The sequence below is a fragment of the Lytechinus pictus genome, chromosome 9 (genome assembly GCF_037042905.1).
Source record: "Lytechinus pictus isolate F3 Inbred chromosome 9, Lp3.0, whole genome shotgun sequence".
Classification (NCBI taxonomy): domain Eukaryota; kingdom Metazoa; phylum Echinodermata; class Echinoidea; order Temnopleuroida; family Toxopneustidae; genus Lytechinus; species Lytechinus pictus.
Window position 1 is genome coordinate 9,495,270 of NC_087253.1, and position 17,956 is coordinate 9,513,225.

At 35.6% G+C, this 17,956-nt stretch overlaps 1 protein-coding gene across 1 annotated transcript in view; it reads left to right on the top strand.

The window, feature by feature from the left end:
• The window catches only part of LOC129267797 (mucin-2-like), a 68,612-nt gene that overhangs the window by 2,033 nt on the left and 48,623 nt on the right, over positions 1-17,956 (top strand). Inside the window, exons 3-4 of the mRNA XM_064105064.1 lie at positions 402-575; positions 2,265-2,376. Coding sequence (XP_063961134.1) covers positions 402-575; positions 2,265-2,376 — 286 coding nt within the window. The remainder of the gene's footprint in view (positions 1-401; positions 576-2,264; positions 2,377-17,956) is intronic.

Genomic DNA, 17,956 nt, shown 5'->3' on the forward strand with positions numbered 1-17,956 from the left:
TTGCTTTTTGGGGAGGGGATAATTTTGTGGTATTTATGAACATCGTACTCAATAAATTAAATTTTTTTTATTTCACCGGAGAGGGGAGGGGGGGGGGGGCAAATTAGATTAAAAGTATTAAATCATCCATTTTCACTATCTTATAAAACAGACAACTCACATCGTTTTGCTTGGGCATTATATTTATCACACGCCCTCGTAACCTTTGAAAGAGCTCTTTTGTAAAGCAGCTTTAAATTGAATGTGAAATACCGTGGGTAAGTAAATTATTAAATTAATGAATAAATAAATAAGTGAATAAATTAATAAGCATTCCAAACGCCCTCAACTTTCAATGACGTGTTTTTTTAAATATAATTGTAAAACATTTATGTACTTTTGCATTTTCTCTTAATTTGCAGTATTTCGTCATAGTGTTCATCATATTCTGCGCGGAAATAGCAGCCGGGGTATGGATGTATATAGAGAAGGATAAGATAGGGGATTCGGTCGGGGAGTACTTTGACAAACTAGTGCAAGAGAAATACAGCGGGGATGTTTCCGTGCAAATACTGGTGGACTACACGCAAAAGAGGGTAAGCCCCCCCCCCCCGAGATATGCCCCGACCCCTCACCAGGAAATTAGTCTGGAGGCACAGACCCCTGGTTTTTGCAACTCGCATCGTGCATAATACAGAGTCTGGATTAGTGAAACTAGATTCGCTATGTACTGTGACAGGCTCTACCAAGGCTCTTATGAGACACAAACATAGGCCCGTATTCTGAAGTCGGGTTTAACTTAAACTCAAGTTCAAAGTTGTGGTTTAAGTATGGATAGCCGATTGTTACATAAATCACTAACAGTAGAGGTATCATATTTCAGCTCATTTGGTTCTCAAATCATTCATAATTGTCTAGGAAGTATAAATAGATGATTGGCTTCACCATTGAAGAATCAGAAAAGCACACAGTAAATATAAGAAACATAAAACTTAATACAAATTTTGACACTTTTGGCTTCCCATGATTTTATCATAGAGTTAGACCATGGTCTAAGTTAAGCCGATGACGTCAGATTACGGGCCATAGAGTTTGGCGTCTAGTCTTCACTCTGCCTGGTTAAAGTGTAAAATTTGCATCTGTGCTTGCGGACTTCCAGTAAGCTGCCATTGGTCTGCACGCGCTTGGGTACTCTTTGTTTGGTCCCTTCCCACAATTCTCACTAAAACCAGTTTATCTACTAAAGTAGCTCATTTACCATCTTGTCCTTTTTTATGTATAGACTGTACCAATTTCGTTTACTATCCATGTGGTCTAACACCATCAATCCTATGTAACTGGTGTGACTATGTGACTTTCTACGGATGTCTTTTTAGCTGCACACTCTTAGAGTTTACTTTAGACCCCTCATTTGAGACACTGTACATACATTGCACCTGCACAACAGTACGACAATACGCCAGACGGTGGCCTGTACTTGTAGAGAAGAAGAAGAAGAAGTGACAGCATATAAATCTTTCACGGCAGAGCAACACGAAAAGAGAAAGGGAAAGACATGGAGGAGAGAAAGGCCATCTATAATGTTATTTTCTGAATATTATGTCAAAATTCATAACGGATTGGAATTTAGTAATACAAAATGTATTTTTCTCCCTATCGCTTCGCTCGGTTGCAACTTTTTTTTTTATAACTTTGCCCGATACGCCATTACCGCCCCCTCAATTTTCTGGTTTCATGCAACACTGCCCGTCTTAAACCGAATTCTGATTTGAGAATTAGTAGACGTATTAGGAATTAGTCCATTTTGGGATATTAGACTAAATGAAAATTACGCTTACTTTTATTTTGACTAAAGCAGTGCAGACCGAACAGAAGTTAGACCGAATGTATATCTTACAGAACGGGTTTAGCCCATGTGATATTTATACTGTTTATATTGGATGGCTCAGAATGGAATTCCAGAAATATTCCACGAGTTGGGGCAAATATTCCACGAATCGAAGATGAGTGGAATATAGGCCCACATTTGTAACCCTTCAGCATGTGGTGCTGGTCAGCTTATGTTTATAACATATGGCCCAGTTAATAAATGAATGTATTTTATTTACAGTTGATTATGTCCAATTTTAAGGACAACATTTTTTGTTATCTTCAATAATTTTCATTGAGTAAATATGTTGAATAAATGTTTCGAGGGCAAAATATACCCGTTTTCCCTCTCGTTAGAAATGTAAAAAAATGCAATTTGAAATGTTGCTCCTAAACTGCTTTCTCTTAAAATGTAGTTTCGTTGCTGTGGAGCCAGCGGTCCTGATGACTGGGCGTTATCAAACCAACCTATTCCAGATTCTTGCGGGAGGAATTGTACCGAAGGATGTTACGACACGGTCAATGAGGGTCTGTATGATGAGGTACACGTATGACTTATGATTAGTCATTCTTCTTCTCCTCCTCCTCCTGCTTTTCACTTGTTTTTCTCTTCCAGAAATGAAAGGGAAAAGTTAAAATAATCCGATTATCACAGTGTGAGATTAAATAAAATATATATGTATATTTTTTTATTAATTTTTTTGTCTAGATTGCTTCGCTCGCTGTAAGCTATTTGCAGAGAGTTTCCTCAATATGCCTATTTTTAAAAAACTTATTACGCCACTGCCGTAACATCAAATCTAACAAATGCTTTGTTTTCATGGATTTATACTAAAATCTGTATCAAAATGTTTATTCTTTCAATATATCTTTTCAGGGTTGTAAAGTAAAGATTGTCGACATACTCAAACAGAACTTGTACATAGTAGGCGTAGCTTGTGCAACTGTTGCGTTGGTTGAGGTGAGTAGGTTACGAAGGAGAAACACTGTCACAGCCATGTATGAAAATCCCTGGGAGACGCGTCCCTCCTACCCAAAATAGTAGGGGGGCACGATATCAAAATTAATGTCCCTCTACTGTTGTTGGTCTTCTATGATGGAAAGAAATACATCCTTCAAAATCGAAATAAAACATTTTTTTGGACGACATTACCTTACCTTTTGGGTGATAACCCTTTTTCTTTTTGGCTCGTCAAATTCATTTTAGCCGTAATGACCTTACATTTAATAATAATAATAATACAAAACATTTATAGGGCGCTTAATACGGGCGTTTCTAAGGGCGCTGTGTGCTGAATTTAACTTTACATGGGGAAAAAATTCAATGGGCGCAATAACACAAGGTGTGACAAAAATCATTAAGAGAGAAAAAAAATACTAACAGATTAAAACTGGTGTGCACCTCCAATGACCGACCCACAACTGGGATTCATTGATTGAAAAGGTATGTTTTGAGCAGGGCCTTAAACTGACTGACGGACTTGGCACTATGCATGTAAGAGGGTAACTTGTTCCAAAGAGGAGGGGCAATAGGAGAAAAAGCACGGTCACCATATTTTGTAGAAGTTCGCGGTCCAGGAGTTAACTGCAATGTAAATGATGAACGGAGGGGTCTTGAGGAGGTGCTAGAACGTAAAGAAATGAGATCTGTGAGATATTTGGGGGATTGACCATTAAGAATTTTGTAGGTAAGGAGGAGGACTTTGAAAGATATACGATGATGTATGGGGAGCCAGTGGAGAGAACGCAGGATTGGGGTTATATGCTCAGATTTCCTACAGAGAGAGACCAGTCTAGCAGCAGAGTTTTGAACCCGTTGAAGTGGAAGTAGGTATGTACGAGGGAGGTTAGAAAATATTGCGTTACAATAATCTAGGTGACAGGGAAAAAATGCATTTGTTAGTTTGGCAGTTGCGGGTCGGTCGAGTAGTTTCCTAATCTTCCCAATTTCGAAAATACCGTATGACGCAGACCTGCAAATATGTTTGATATGATGTTGAAGAGTAAGCTTATTGTCGATCATGACACCGAGGTCACGTTCCCACTCACTACCCTTCAGAGAAACATTATCAGAAATAAATCAGGGAATGGAGTGGTATTTCTCAACTTTGACAATATGTGGATAACTTCAGATTTCCGTTCTTTAAGGCAGAGTCTGTTTTTACGAGACCAAACCTTAATGTCGTCAATGCAGCTTTGAAGCTTGAACATTTGAGGTGATTAGCTTTATTTTGCTTGTCAAATTTTCCAGCCCCTTGTCCCCCTACCTTTCGGGAAAGATTTCTGCCCATGGTTACAGTGAGATCATCTTATTCACTCTGTTAAAATCATCAAATTTAACAGTACGAAAAAGAATTTCACACCGTGGCTTCCTCTATGGTGTGGATGTTCACAGTGTGTGTGTGCATAGAAGACTATGTGATTATGGGAGTCAGACTGTTGAAATGCTTAAATCTAACAGTGCAAAGGCGATTTTACATTTCGTTCCACACTGTGAACACACTGTGAACCACTGTTCTTTACAATATGAATATTGTGTCCACAATGTGTCCTCGGCGTGATTACATTAGTGTGCCCAGCGATGTATACACAGTTTATCTGAAGTGTGTCCTACGTCGTTTTCACAGTGTATGCACAGTTTTTCTACAGAGGGAAACTCATTGTACACTAACACTGTACATGTACCCAAAGTCATGAAAGTGTGGCGGGATCTATATTTTGTTACATCTTAGCACTTAAAGGTATAAATTATATCTTCTCACACACATGTATGTGAACACACTGAACTCCCACTATGTAGAGGTTTCAATGGTGTGACATTATCTTCATACTGTTAAATTCTATCAGTTTAAGAGTATTTATTAGATCTTCACATACACACACACCCCCATCTGTGATCACATTGTGATATCCCACACTGTACAGATATCCACAGTGTGACTTTACTCTTCACACTGTTAAATTACAAGAGTGTGCATTACAAATTCACATGGTGCACTTTGTCGACACAGATGAGGTGTGCATATCATTTATCTTCATATAGCTAAATTTGTGTATTTTAAGAGGGTGAATTACATCTTTAGTTCACTGTGGACACACTCTCAACACCCATAGTGCGGATGTGTCCACAGAGTATTATCTACACCGTTGAACTCCAGCAATATAACAAAGAGTGAATTTCACTTGCACAGCCCACACTGTTCACGCACTGTGTGACCATGTGCTCTTTCATGTATGGATTATACCATGCGTTCTAAATTAAATGCATTTGAAATAAATCACTATTTGGATAAAAACACCGCCGTTGTTTTTATGGATTTAAATAAAGCAATTTTATGGAATGCTCGTTTTTTTTTTTTTTTTCATTTCACAAATTGATATTTATCTCCTAATTATTAAATGGATTGTGATTTTTAATTCGTTTTTGTGTAAAGCTCCAGTCATATATGTAGTCTAGAAAAAAAACCCACTGTATTATTAATGTGATGATTTATCAAGCAGCTTGCAAATGAAACAAATAATAAAACTTACTTGACCAAATTATATATTTCCTCCTCTCCAGGTACTTGCGATGATCTTAACGATTTTCCTATGCAAGAGAATAAGACGAGAGTTAGATGAAGACGATGAGAAACCTTACAATGCTTAGGAATGATCGGACAATCTCGATTATGTAGAACTACCAAGTCAATGAAACGAGGGCCCCGTCTCACAAACACAAATAGCTGCGATTGTTCCAATCAATCTCAAGTATGGAACGCGAAGGACGTATGCCATCTATGTAGAATGCATACATCGTGAATGCCAATCTACTTCACCAGTTACACCTACGCAACTTACACCAAACCGACCGATCGCATACCATTTGAAATCACACGATATCTGTGATCGGTATGGAGTCGGCTGTTGGTCCCAGTGACATTAAAAACGCCTTTTAATATATTACACAGCGTTGTTATATATGACATTACATTACCTGTTTAGCAGTTAAAATGTGACCTACCATCCCCAAAACCAACATTAAGTCGTCAGGTAAGGTTCTTTGTCAATAGCCAAAATAGTAATTTAGTCTCCAAAATCCGAAAAAAAAATAGCTTATCTGAAAGAGCCATTCTTCTTCATACTCCTAAAATTTGAAGGCGTGAAGATGAATAAAAGAAAAATACAAGATTTTCTTGGACACAACTTTTTTCAGACTGCTTGTAAGTTTCGCTGATATTACGCAGTAAGCACATCTCATGCTTGAGTGAACCACAAACTTCAAACCTTGTTTTATTCTTATTTTTTAAGCTCTTGCTGAATTTTCTCTGCATTCAAAAAGGTTATTGTTGGTCAATTTTAACATATTATACATCATTTAAAAGCTTAGGAAATGAAATATCAAGCTCAATTAAAATTTCAATATTCATTTTGGCCGACTTATAGTTGGTTTAGGGGTGGCAGGTCACAAATAATCAATCAATCAATTTATTGAGAATTAAATCTTAATTAGTTTTTTACTTAAAAAAGTTTGTATAAAAAAAAATAAACAACGTATTTATTGTGTGCACTATATACCCTCTTACGTGGGTAGTTGTTTCGATCATTCAGCTTTTTTTCGGGGTGAGGGAGGGGTGCATTAGTCTAGCGCATAATTACACCACTTCGGGCGATAAAGAATTCTTACACCACGGCTTCCTATTTATGAAATCAACTTCAACGATCGCATTTTTGTTATAAGACAGGTAAGACTGGCCATGTGCTCAATTGTTATAAAGCTTCTTGATATGGTTTCACGCGACAGCCTGTGTTTTCATTCAAATTCCATGTTTTTTTTCCTAAACTGGTCCGAGGGGCGCCCTGGTCTCTCTCTTTCTCTCTACCTCTTGACATTTAGATTATCCAAACTTTGAATCTTGGTGGCAATGGAGATGGATCTAGAAAGAAAAAACAATTTTCTCCTCTTTGATTATTGATTTCTTGATTAATTGAAGGTCAACTCTCTGAAGAGTTGTATTAAATCTTAGATTAACCAGGGTTATGAATATGATTTTCATGTTTTTTTGTTGTTGTGATTGACAGATTCAATGAATAATTAATCCCGGTATGATGTGCAAAACAATTGTTTTATATGATGACAAAACACCGCTCTCTTAATTATATTGTAGATTTGATAGACACACACCCTCACCCACCCACACACACACATACACACACACACACACATATATATATATATATATATATATATATATATATATATATGGTGTCGATAATCTGTTCATCTGACGGTCAATCGAATCGGGGTCGCACTAACCCGTCTCTGTGGTCTAGTGGTTAAGGCACCGGGTTCGATTCCCGGCAGAGACATTTCTTTCGACATCACCAATTTTTCAAAAAAGGCAGGTAGCTCGGGGGAACCTTGTATTGATTTAAGCTACGCCTACAATAATTGTCCTCTTCATTCATTCCTTTCACATATTAAAAAACAAGAGTTGCCAAAGCTGTTGTATATGTATAACTTAACACATATATATATAAATATATATATATATATATATATATATATAAATATATATATACATATATATACATCATACGTGGCGATATATTCATTCAATTCAATTTCAAATTATTTCATTTTTTAAAGAATAAAGTAAAGTGGTCGAAATAATTACGATAAACTTATACAGACAATATAAATTGAGGCATGTACAATATGTGATATTTATATATAAGTAAAACAAAACAGAGTATTATATATAATAAGCAAATTCTTTGCGTGTGGCTCTTGATTTTATTTTCTATGTTTTTAATTCTTTATTTTTAATTTTTTTTTATTAAGGTTTTTTGGGAGGGGGGGGGGGCAGGGGGTGGCAGTATTAGATGCGAACAATATAAATCAGTCTCATAGTGAACAAAAAATATTTCTATCAAGATTTCATTTTGTATTGCAGTATTATAGTCCTCTTAGATTATATTCTTGTAAAGATTGTATCATGTACTTATTGTAGTTTTTTCTTCTTTTTCGGGAGTGGACCTCTTCATTAAAGATGAACACTATTTCTCATAATGATCTTGAAATGAGTTTGAACAGAGTCCATTAAAATGACTACCCATGTGTTTGTATGTATAAATAATTATGTGGCAATTGGCTCTAGGAAAAATGTGTAATTGCTGAGAAATTAGCAAAATAAAAACGGAAGTCAATAAAAAATGTCGGGTATTTTTACAAGCAATATTGATATATTGTCCCACCTATGCCTTTTTGTGTTAATGATCATTAGAACTATTGGTTTTCAGAAGAAAACAAATCATGATTTCACAAAGATGAGTTGTACAGATCTAGGATAATATTACCTTGTAAAAACATTTGTATTTACCGTGTACAAACATTTATAAATCAGCCATTGGCTGCCAAGAATGATTTGATGCTTAATAAAGACCATTACTGTTGTATTACTATAATTAACCTTGATTTAAAAAACTTTATAATGAAATAGTTGTCTGCTGCAACTACTTTTTTGTTTTACCCCCGACATGTTTAAGAGAAGATGATTTGCAAACGCTACAGGAAATGACGTAATAAATGCATACACTTATTTTCTACTTTGAGGGGTAGGGGGTTGTAGATTGAGTTGAAATAAAGTTATTGTCGACTAATCCAAATCTGGCAAATGTACATGTAAGTCATAATACAGGCATTTTACTTGACCTTCTCGGTGCCACGACATTCATTCCTGTGACAATTGCTCCGGGCTTAATTCGTCTAAGATATAGGGTTAGGAATGCAAGAGGATTGTATGCTAGGTTTAGGGTTAGGTTTGGGGTAAGGTAGAGTGTTAAACCCAAGGTTGAATTCGATTAGTGTGCGCAATTTAGAGCTGAGCAATTGTCACCGGAGCAAATGTTATGGAACCGTTTCTCCATCTCTTTGTATGAAAGGCCAAAGGCATTAAATAAAGAGGGCGCTGTTGTGCTTATGTTTCAGAACTAAACATGATCAGGAGCAATGGTTATTGCTGCTTGACTTATGATTTTTCATTAAATTTGATTTTGTAAAATGTAAAGTAAAAACAAAGTATGGAAATCTTCAACATTTTATTGATTTATTTATTTGGCTTGCCCTTCCCTAGTTCCTACTTTAATTTTATTTTTGTCAGTTCATTAAATGCTGTAGCACTCATTTATTTGTCTGCCCCAAGGAAAAAAAGGAAATATCTGACATTTTCTTTATTGATTTTCATTTTCTTGATACGCAATATGTTTCCCCCATGAAACATGTAATCTGTGTTTATCTGCGCGATCAGAAAAACACTTTAAATGCTAAGCTGTCTTGTGAAAAAAATCTACAATATGCTTGTTGCGTATTCAATTATTTATTTTTGTGTTTAAATAGCAAATTTTTTTAGTGAAAAAGGCAAACGTGGGAAACTTTTCTCGGAAAAAAAAACATTAACTCGTGTATCATTAACCCTTCATTAACCACATTTGGGTTTAGAATTAATGTTTGTGCTATCAGGGCGACGTTTAAAAGAAATTCTATTTGGTGAAGATGTTAATGTACATACAAAGCATTTGAAAAACAGCACGGAATTTTTGTGGAAGAAAAAAAAGGAGAGTCTATTTAATAAGCGTTTGCAAGTTGTTTCACCTACAATACGGCGATTAGAGGCCATTTGTGTGGGCAATATTAAATGCATATGCCTGATCATTTATTATCTACATTATTTTTTCAGCACAAGAATCCGAATGGTTTCCTTTCTTCTATTTCCTTAAAATTCCGTTAAATTAAGCTTCTAATTTTGTCATCTGGTTATGAAATGGAAAGTAGTTATTGTGATTGTACACACAAAACAAAACAAAACTTTGACGTTGTAACTTATACCTCAGTCACATTTGCTCTACGGCGGCCGTAAGAGTGTCGAAAACCGCCGTTTTAACATTTTTTGGTAATAGCTACGTATTGGTGGTTTGAATATAAATGAATGTAACGGTTGTTTTTGACTCGCCATAGGGGAAATGTGAATGAGGTATAAAATGCTTATTACTGCGATTGTGAGGCGCTTTTTTTGCCCCAGTAACATTGGCGAAACTGTTTCTCGATCGATCACAATTATTGCGTTATATTGATCGGTATATCATTGGTCGGTTTAGATTCTGTTCCGTTGGTGTGACCGTGGCGCTATACTGAATGCTGTTTTCCTTTGTACTTTTGTTACTGCTTAACGCGTATCAAAATTTATTGTTATTTAATTGATCATGTATATATGTTAATAAATAGTCTTTCAAAAAATATTACTTGTTTGTATATTAGTATGTTATGATGCCCCATCCTTTTGGAGATAATATGTTACCGTTTTCCATTTGCGAGGGGAGGGCTGGGGGCGGACTGGTTGGATTTTTTTTTTTTGAATAATATTTTATTGGAATTCAAAGCAGATACGAATTTAAAGCAGATACGTACCAATAGCGCCACCCCGAGTCCTCAACTAAACATACCTGGCCAGTTTCCTTACCCATAATGCTAGTGTAGTCTAGTAATATGACCCACTTGAATGATAAAGTGTTAACTGACTACTCAATACATTTATAACCGCAATAGCTATGCTACCAAGTAGCAAAACAATTACTTTTCCTCTCAAAACATTTCAGTTTCACTATACAAATTACAATTACAGGCTAATGTATTCTCTGTAGTATAAATAGATGTCTGAAAAATGTATAATTTAAGACTATGTTTTCATAACACACAGTCAGTGAGAGACCACACACAGTTCACTCCCCTTTAAGAGAGCAAAGAATGGGAGACACAGAATCCCATGAAGGTGGTTAGGTACAAGTGGATAAAGATGGAGTTGAAAGAGTAAAAGGAATCATGGAGAGATAGAGAGAGAGGGAGAGCCCAAGATGGGGGGGGGGGGGGGGTATAGAGAAGGAGAAAACAAGAAGAGAAGAAAGAGTAAAAAAGGGTCGAGACAGGCAGGGCCGGTGACATTGTACGACTAACATAATGGTGGGGGAGGGGTAGACGACCTTAGGCTCAGGTTTTACTTTTTTATTTTATTTTTATGCGGAGTTAGCCGTTAGGAAGAGGAGTAAGGGGCCATCTTTTTTTTTCATTTATCCCCTAAAGATTCCAAATTAATCGACCCCACCCCTCTACACTTATACTTGTACTTTAAACCCATCATGTGTTAGTGTGCAGGTTACAACTGTACCAGACCAACTGATTGTGATTTGTAAATGATAAATATTTATGTGTCTTTGACACATGTATTGTCCCTAACTGATCAATTATTTTGATTAATTATCCTATATTTTAATTTTATGCCGTATCAGTAGTTTTTGCCCTCGAAATTAGCTTGTAATTCTTACAAAGACTGTGTTGTATCTAATGAATGTATTTTCTCTAGGCTGACTTGGGTTATCACTATCATGCCATTGATAAAAAAAAATCCTCTTTATTATGTTCAATTCTTTCATACATATCGAATGCGGAAAATGTAAATTATATAGTAGTCTGAGGACTCGAATTTTGTTCACTTTGTGTTCTAGCCCGGGGATTTGCGGCTAAAATGGCTGTCATGACTGAGAAAGTGCATATACTCTAAAAAATATTGGTTAAAAATGCTCCATGAGGGTAATTATGTGTCCAACCAGCACGGTTTCTTTTTTTTTATTTCTTGTTTTGCAGGGGGGGGGCACCTTTTATTTATCCAGTGTGGTGGAAATTTTCCCCATTCTAAAGTTATTGCTGCTTATTTTTAACCTTACTGGTTAATTAATACGCTTGCCGGATTGGGTAAAGTACTGCCCCAAATAGGTTGGCCACGTAATTTCCCACGCGCTGGTTAAAATTTTACCCAATATTTTTTGCAGTGTAACATAAAAGCCCGACAGTGTATGTTTTATCGCATAGTTCCCATAGGAACTAAGCATTTCAGCCAATCAAATTCAAGGAAAGTTGTCCGAGCTGACAACTTTACAGACAAATCAGAATGTTGCTGTATCGCTCTCATAGATGAATGATGCATGAAAACACAAACCCATGTTCACACACTGCATAGTGATTGTTCTCGAAAAACAAAGCAAATAACTATATAAAATCAATGCGTTGCCATTGTAAACGAATATTATTATCGACAAAGGGCTGAGGAAAAAATCAATACAGTGCAATGAAATACAGTTGGCGACACCAATCATATTTTTTCATATTGTATATTTTACCGACGTAAACCAGAACAGCAGCTGATAATAGCCATTCAGTGATCAAATTTATCATAGACCATTTGTTATAAACATGCCGTCTACAACTGTCATTGCTGTGGTAGGATAAATGCCGATTATTTATAAAGTGCTAGCTTTGAACGTTATCTGACTTCAAGCACAACGTGGATAGTATAAACCAACTGCATAATGCGTCCTTGAAAAATAAGTGAGTAAATCTTTTGATTTTAACGTTGACATTTCGAACAATTTCAACTACCTCAATTTAACACCAAAAAACATGCGTATGATGCTAAAAGAAAAAGAAAATGTGCATTTTATTATTATTTTCATTATTATTATTATCACTATTACTATTTGCATTTGCATTAATAGAATATTATGAGTAAAATTAAATTAATATTGATTCCCAGAAGAATAGGCCCGGAGTATAGGAAATTTGAAGTTTATATCCTACATACATTAGATCATAAATGCTGATTGGTTTGAATAACATCATGTGACCAAACATAATCTTACTTTTTTGTGATGATGTTGAAAATAGAACGCCGACTAAAGAAAAACTGCTATTCCGTGACGTCAATGATGGAATAGTCCACTATTCCATCATCATTGACGTCACAGATCATGACGGCGCACGCACTAATAAGCGTTCCGCGCGCTGAGCGCGTGGCTTCAGGAAAGGTTGGTCAGTCAGCGCAGCGGGTGTTCCTTTTTTCAGATTAAAAAAGGATGAACTACGAGTACGAGAACTAGATTATCAAGATGTGTCACAAAGTGTGATCACAGTGTGTTCACATAAAGGATTATGTGAACGTATTATTTACACTGTTAGAATGCTCAAATTCAACAGCGTAAATATATATAAATACTGTGGAAACATCGACAGTATAAATGTTCAAAGCATGTTCACATGGACGACTATGTGAATTCGTGCTTCAGTGTGAAGGGGATTGTACATTGTGTTCCACACTGTAAACACACCCTGACACACACTGTGCTATACTCTCAAGGTGTTCTTTATAGTATGGATAAACCAGAAGAAGAGTTATATAAGAATATTGAATTCAGAAAAAAAAAATTATGCACTCTTCAAAATAATGCCATTCACTGGAAGCTATATTTTGTTGGGGCGCACAGATGGTTTAAAAAAATATATACATATATACATATATATATATATATATATATATATAGAGAGAGAGAGAGAGAGAGAGAGAGAGAGAGAGAGAGAGAGAGACAGAGAGAGAGAGAGATTATAAGATGTTATAAGTAATAAGCTATTGAAATTCTTGAATCTTATTGATTCAGAGCAAATTTGTCACTGAAAATTATTGAAATAATGCCTCATTGGGCTCTCCCCTGGATTCCATTAGAGCATAATGGCTGATTACCCTACCATACATAACATATCGAATAAAACATGAATCATGTACGTCAGGTTGCATAAGAAAATTATTTTTAGAATATGAAAACAAAATTATGACGTGTTCATTAGCAGCCTGTTTCGTTTATCAAAGTGACAATTTCAGGTCTCGTCCTATCACTTGGTATCGGAATACTTACAGCACGACATTATACAGATTTATTTTGTCAGTAAAGATACATTCTTTTACAATGCCCAAAATAGGGACAACCGTTCATCCCCAAGAAAAAGAATATATATATATATATAAATATATATATATATATATAAGGATGTGTGTGTGTGTATATGTATCACAAATGGCTTAGTATTAATGCCGTAGAAATAAAATCGTAGATTTTAAAAAGGAACATAGCTCTCAAAAATTAAAGGTTAGGACACAATCTTCGTCAGCGCCTATGATGTGACAAAAAAAGAGAATTAAATTTCCGTTTCTGAAACAGTCGTAAAAAAACACGTCTGTTCATGGGCATACGGATTGTGAAACACACCTTTCAAAGAAATGAATGCGCTTACGATGGAGGATGCGCACTTTAAAAGACGCATCTAAGGAGGCGTTGCCATGACTGCAAGATAACCATGATAACAATGGCGAATCTCCGGCTCCAAAACAGGAAAATCTGAAAAGGGCCTCACCGCCAACAGTCGAGGTTTACCAATAAAAATTGTCTGAGTAAAATAGAATTAGTCTGCTTCGGCATATGGAATAAAATAATCACAAACATGACAAATAGTTCTGTTAATGCCGTAGAAATAAAATCGTAGATTTTAAAAGGAGCATAACTCTAAAAAATGAAAGGGACTCTCACATTCTTCGTCAGTGCCCATGATTTGACAACATTCATATATGAGATGATTTGTATATTTTCTTAACATATTTGATGAAGGTCCTTTCACAGAAATCTTTGTAAATGTATTTTTAAAATATATGTATGAGGAGGGTATGAGATCTGCGCAAGGAATAAACATTTGATGGCGATTTGGTTTATATATCGGAAAACCGCGGACTCTTGAAAAAAAAACACACACACAATAAAACAATCCAGTTCCGACGGCTTTATGAAATTGTTTTTATTAAATTCCTTCTAACAATACAAAAGTAGGCCTTCGGACCACACCAAAACATACCAAGAATAGAGCCGAAAGACGTAATATTATCTTAAGAAGAAGCGTCCTTCGCAAAAGTCTTTGTATTCCGTACCGTAGTGTAGAAATAAAAAAAAAAAAAGGATAGAAAGGCGGGCAGTCAAATTGCAATTTGTAATTGGTATGATAATGTTAGTATTACGTATTCAACGTAATTTGTTTTTATAATTTAACCTTTCGAACTTTCATAGACATAGAATTTCATAGGTTGGACATTCTGGTTTGAGATATATACAATGTGATAAGAATGTATAGCTTAGTAACCTATTATCCACTTTGATCATCCTACCTTTTCCGATTCAATAAACTCTTGGAGCAAGTTAGCTTTTGTGAAAGCAGAAAAATCAAAGAATAAGATCAACAAAAGTTTGAGTAAAATAGGACTAGCAATAGAAGAGTTAGCAGACTAATGCTATAGAGATCCTCCCATTGGCAATGCGACCAAGATCTATGATGTCACTGATGAACAACTCTCCCCTTTTGGACGCTGAAAATATACCCCAAAACATCTCTTTTTGCTCATTCTAATCATATGACAAACGATTCATCAATGATATAATGTTGTGAAACCTCTGTACTTGTCCTCTCATAAAGAGAACACCTCACCTTGTGATAGACTCTATAAAAGTGAGAATATAAGTGAAATATGTACTAAAGTAATGAGGGAGTTGTACGTGTGTGACATCACAGATCTTGGTCGCATTGCCAATGGGAGGATCTACATGGCATTAGTGATCTCAATATTCAAATGCTCATAACTTTCTTAATATTCATTCAATCTTCCTCAAACTTTCAACAATATGTTTCTTTGATTTTTTTCTTTGATATGGATTCAGCTGGTTTCAAGTGTTTCATTCTCATTTAAGACACGCTCCATGACACTTAACATTATATCACATCATAATACCGAGCACACGACACCCTGCACACATAAGCCCGAAAGACTCAGGTAAAATTACTTTACATTGAGATATATATATATATATATATATTATATATATATTATATACGACATTGTTATTATATCTGTTATTACATCTGTACAAACATGTAGGCCTATCTGTTGCACCCTTTGTACTATTTATATGTTTCATTTAATTTTGTCTTTATATCACCCTTCAAGAAGGCTTGAAGCCGACAGCTTGGAATAATATGTGGTATATAATTATCAGCAACGTCCAATCGTCTTGTCATTTCTTCGTATATACTGTATATATATATACATATACAGTGCGTCCCAGTAAAAAATGTCCCTCTGACATAGCGCTGAATTAATTCCAAAACACGATAGCACTCTCAATCAAATGTACAGGACTATGTTATTTCATGTTCTAAATTGTATAAAAATTCCATTGGTCTCGCTTTAGCAGTTTTGAATGTACACTCTGTTATATAACAGCGGTGCATTTTAGTCCATTCCATGTTTGCAGCACTTTATAATGTATTTCTGTAGCATTTCTGTTAGCATGTTAACCCCCTTATAACATCCATGATCTGAGCAGGGACAGTTCCCTGAACTATCCAGGCTTATCAAATCATAAAGTTGAGCATGTTTTGAAGAGCAAGAGACGACCAGAACGAAGTCTGTTTGATAATTGATAATCAGCGCAAAAACCTGAAAGAAATTTTGAATGATGGATGAGTAATAAAAGCTGAACAATGAAGGCAAACCACAAGAGTATCACACCAGTACAGTTTACTTTTTGTATTAAAACAAGTGCATTTACAGTGAATTATCTTGACACCAGTAACTTAATAACAAATAATAACAATACAACGAAATGCATTCGTTGAAATTGGGCATGAAAGAGTCATGGCATGTTGCCTCCATCAGTGTGTATTTCTCATTATCAAATTTAAAATGGACTGTCAAACACTGTTGTCGCCTTTCTGAACAGGCTCTATGTTGCAATTTGATGGGTCTTGTTCGATCATGGATATGTTTTTGGTCAGATCAGGAAATTCACTGGTCATGTTCTGGATGATCAAAGGGGGTTGATATGCTAAACAATGCAGAACATATAGCAGTGCAGCATGTAAACTTGGAATGGGCTGAAAAGTACCACTGTTACATAATATATTATGTTTTCAAAACCGCTGAAGCAAGACCAATTATTTTTTTATTTCATAGAAGTTAGAACATAAAATGAGTTTCCTATTACCTCACATTTAATTCAGAATAATATTCAATTTTGGAACAAATTCACCGATATATCAGAGGGACATTTTTGGGGGACGCACTGTGTGCGTGCGTGTGTGTAATTTTGTGTGTACATATTATTTCACGCATTTATATATACAGTGCGTCCCACAAAAAACGAAACCGAGATTTATCGATGATTTATCATAACTTAATCACAAATACAATAGACAAATGACCTACCATTGTAAAGCTTAGAATCTCCTCTTTCATCTGAAATTACTTAGATTATTTCTCATTCACGCATGAGTGAGCAAAACAAAATTTGAAGAGGGGATTCCAAAAAGTCATTTGGCGGGCTGTATCTGGGTTTCAAAAAGAAAACCACATTTAAAAAAAGTTTAATATCTGCTTTTTAATTTGATACCTCAATTACCGAAAATGGTCAAGAAATAACAAAGTTCTGGTTATTTGAAATAAGGCTTGAATTTCAATAATTTCATAAAATGAAGAGGTTCTACAGGCTAGCGTTCAAACTCACTTGACACTCCGTTTTGTTGACGATCAGCCATGCATTAAGTCTTTTGTTAACCATGCGATAGCTTCTGTGGGAAACCGGTGAAAACAAGTTTATTTAATGAAATTTTGGAAATACAAGCATTGTTTCGAGGGAACATAACTTGTTTACTTCTTGACCATTTTGTGTGATTAAGGTATCAAATAAAAGAGCAGATATTGAACTTTTTAGGCATGTGATTTTCTTTTTGAAATTATGATACCCCCCGCCAAATGAGTTTTTGAAAGAGTAGATTCTAAGCTTTACATTGGTAGGTCATTTGTCTATTGTATTTGTGATTAAATTATGATAAATCATGGCTTAATCTCGGTTTCGTTTTGTCTGGGACGCACTGTATATATATATATATATATATATATAAATGTGTTAAGTTATACATGCACAACAGCTTTGGCAACTCTTTTATTTAAATATTGTAAAGAAATGGATGAAGAGAACAATGGTAGGCGTAGCTTAAATCAAGGTTCCCCAGAGCTATCTACCCTTTGGAAAAATTGGTGATGCCGAAAAAATGTCTCTGCCGGGAATCGAACCCGGGCCCCCAGCTTTGAACGCCGGTGCCTTAATCACTAGACCACAGAGACGGGTTAGTGGCTAGGGCGACCCCGAT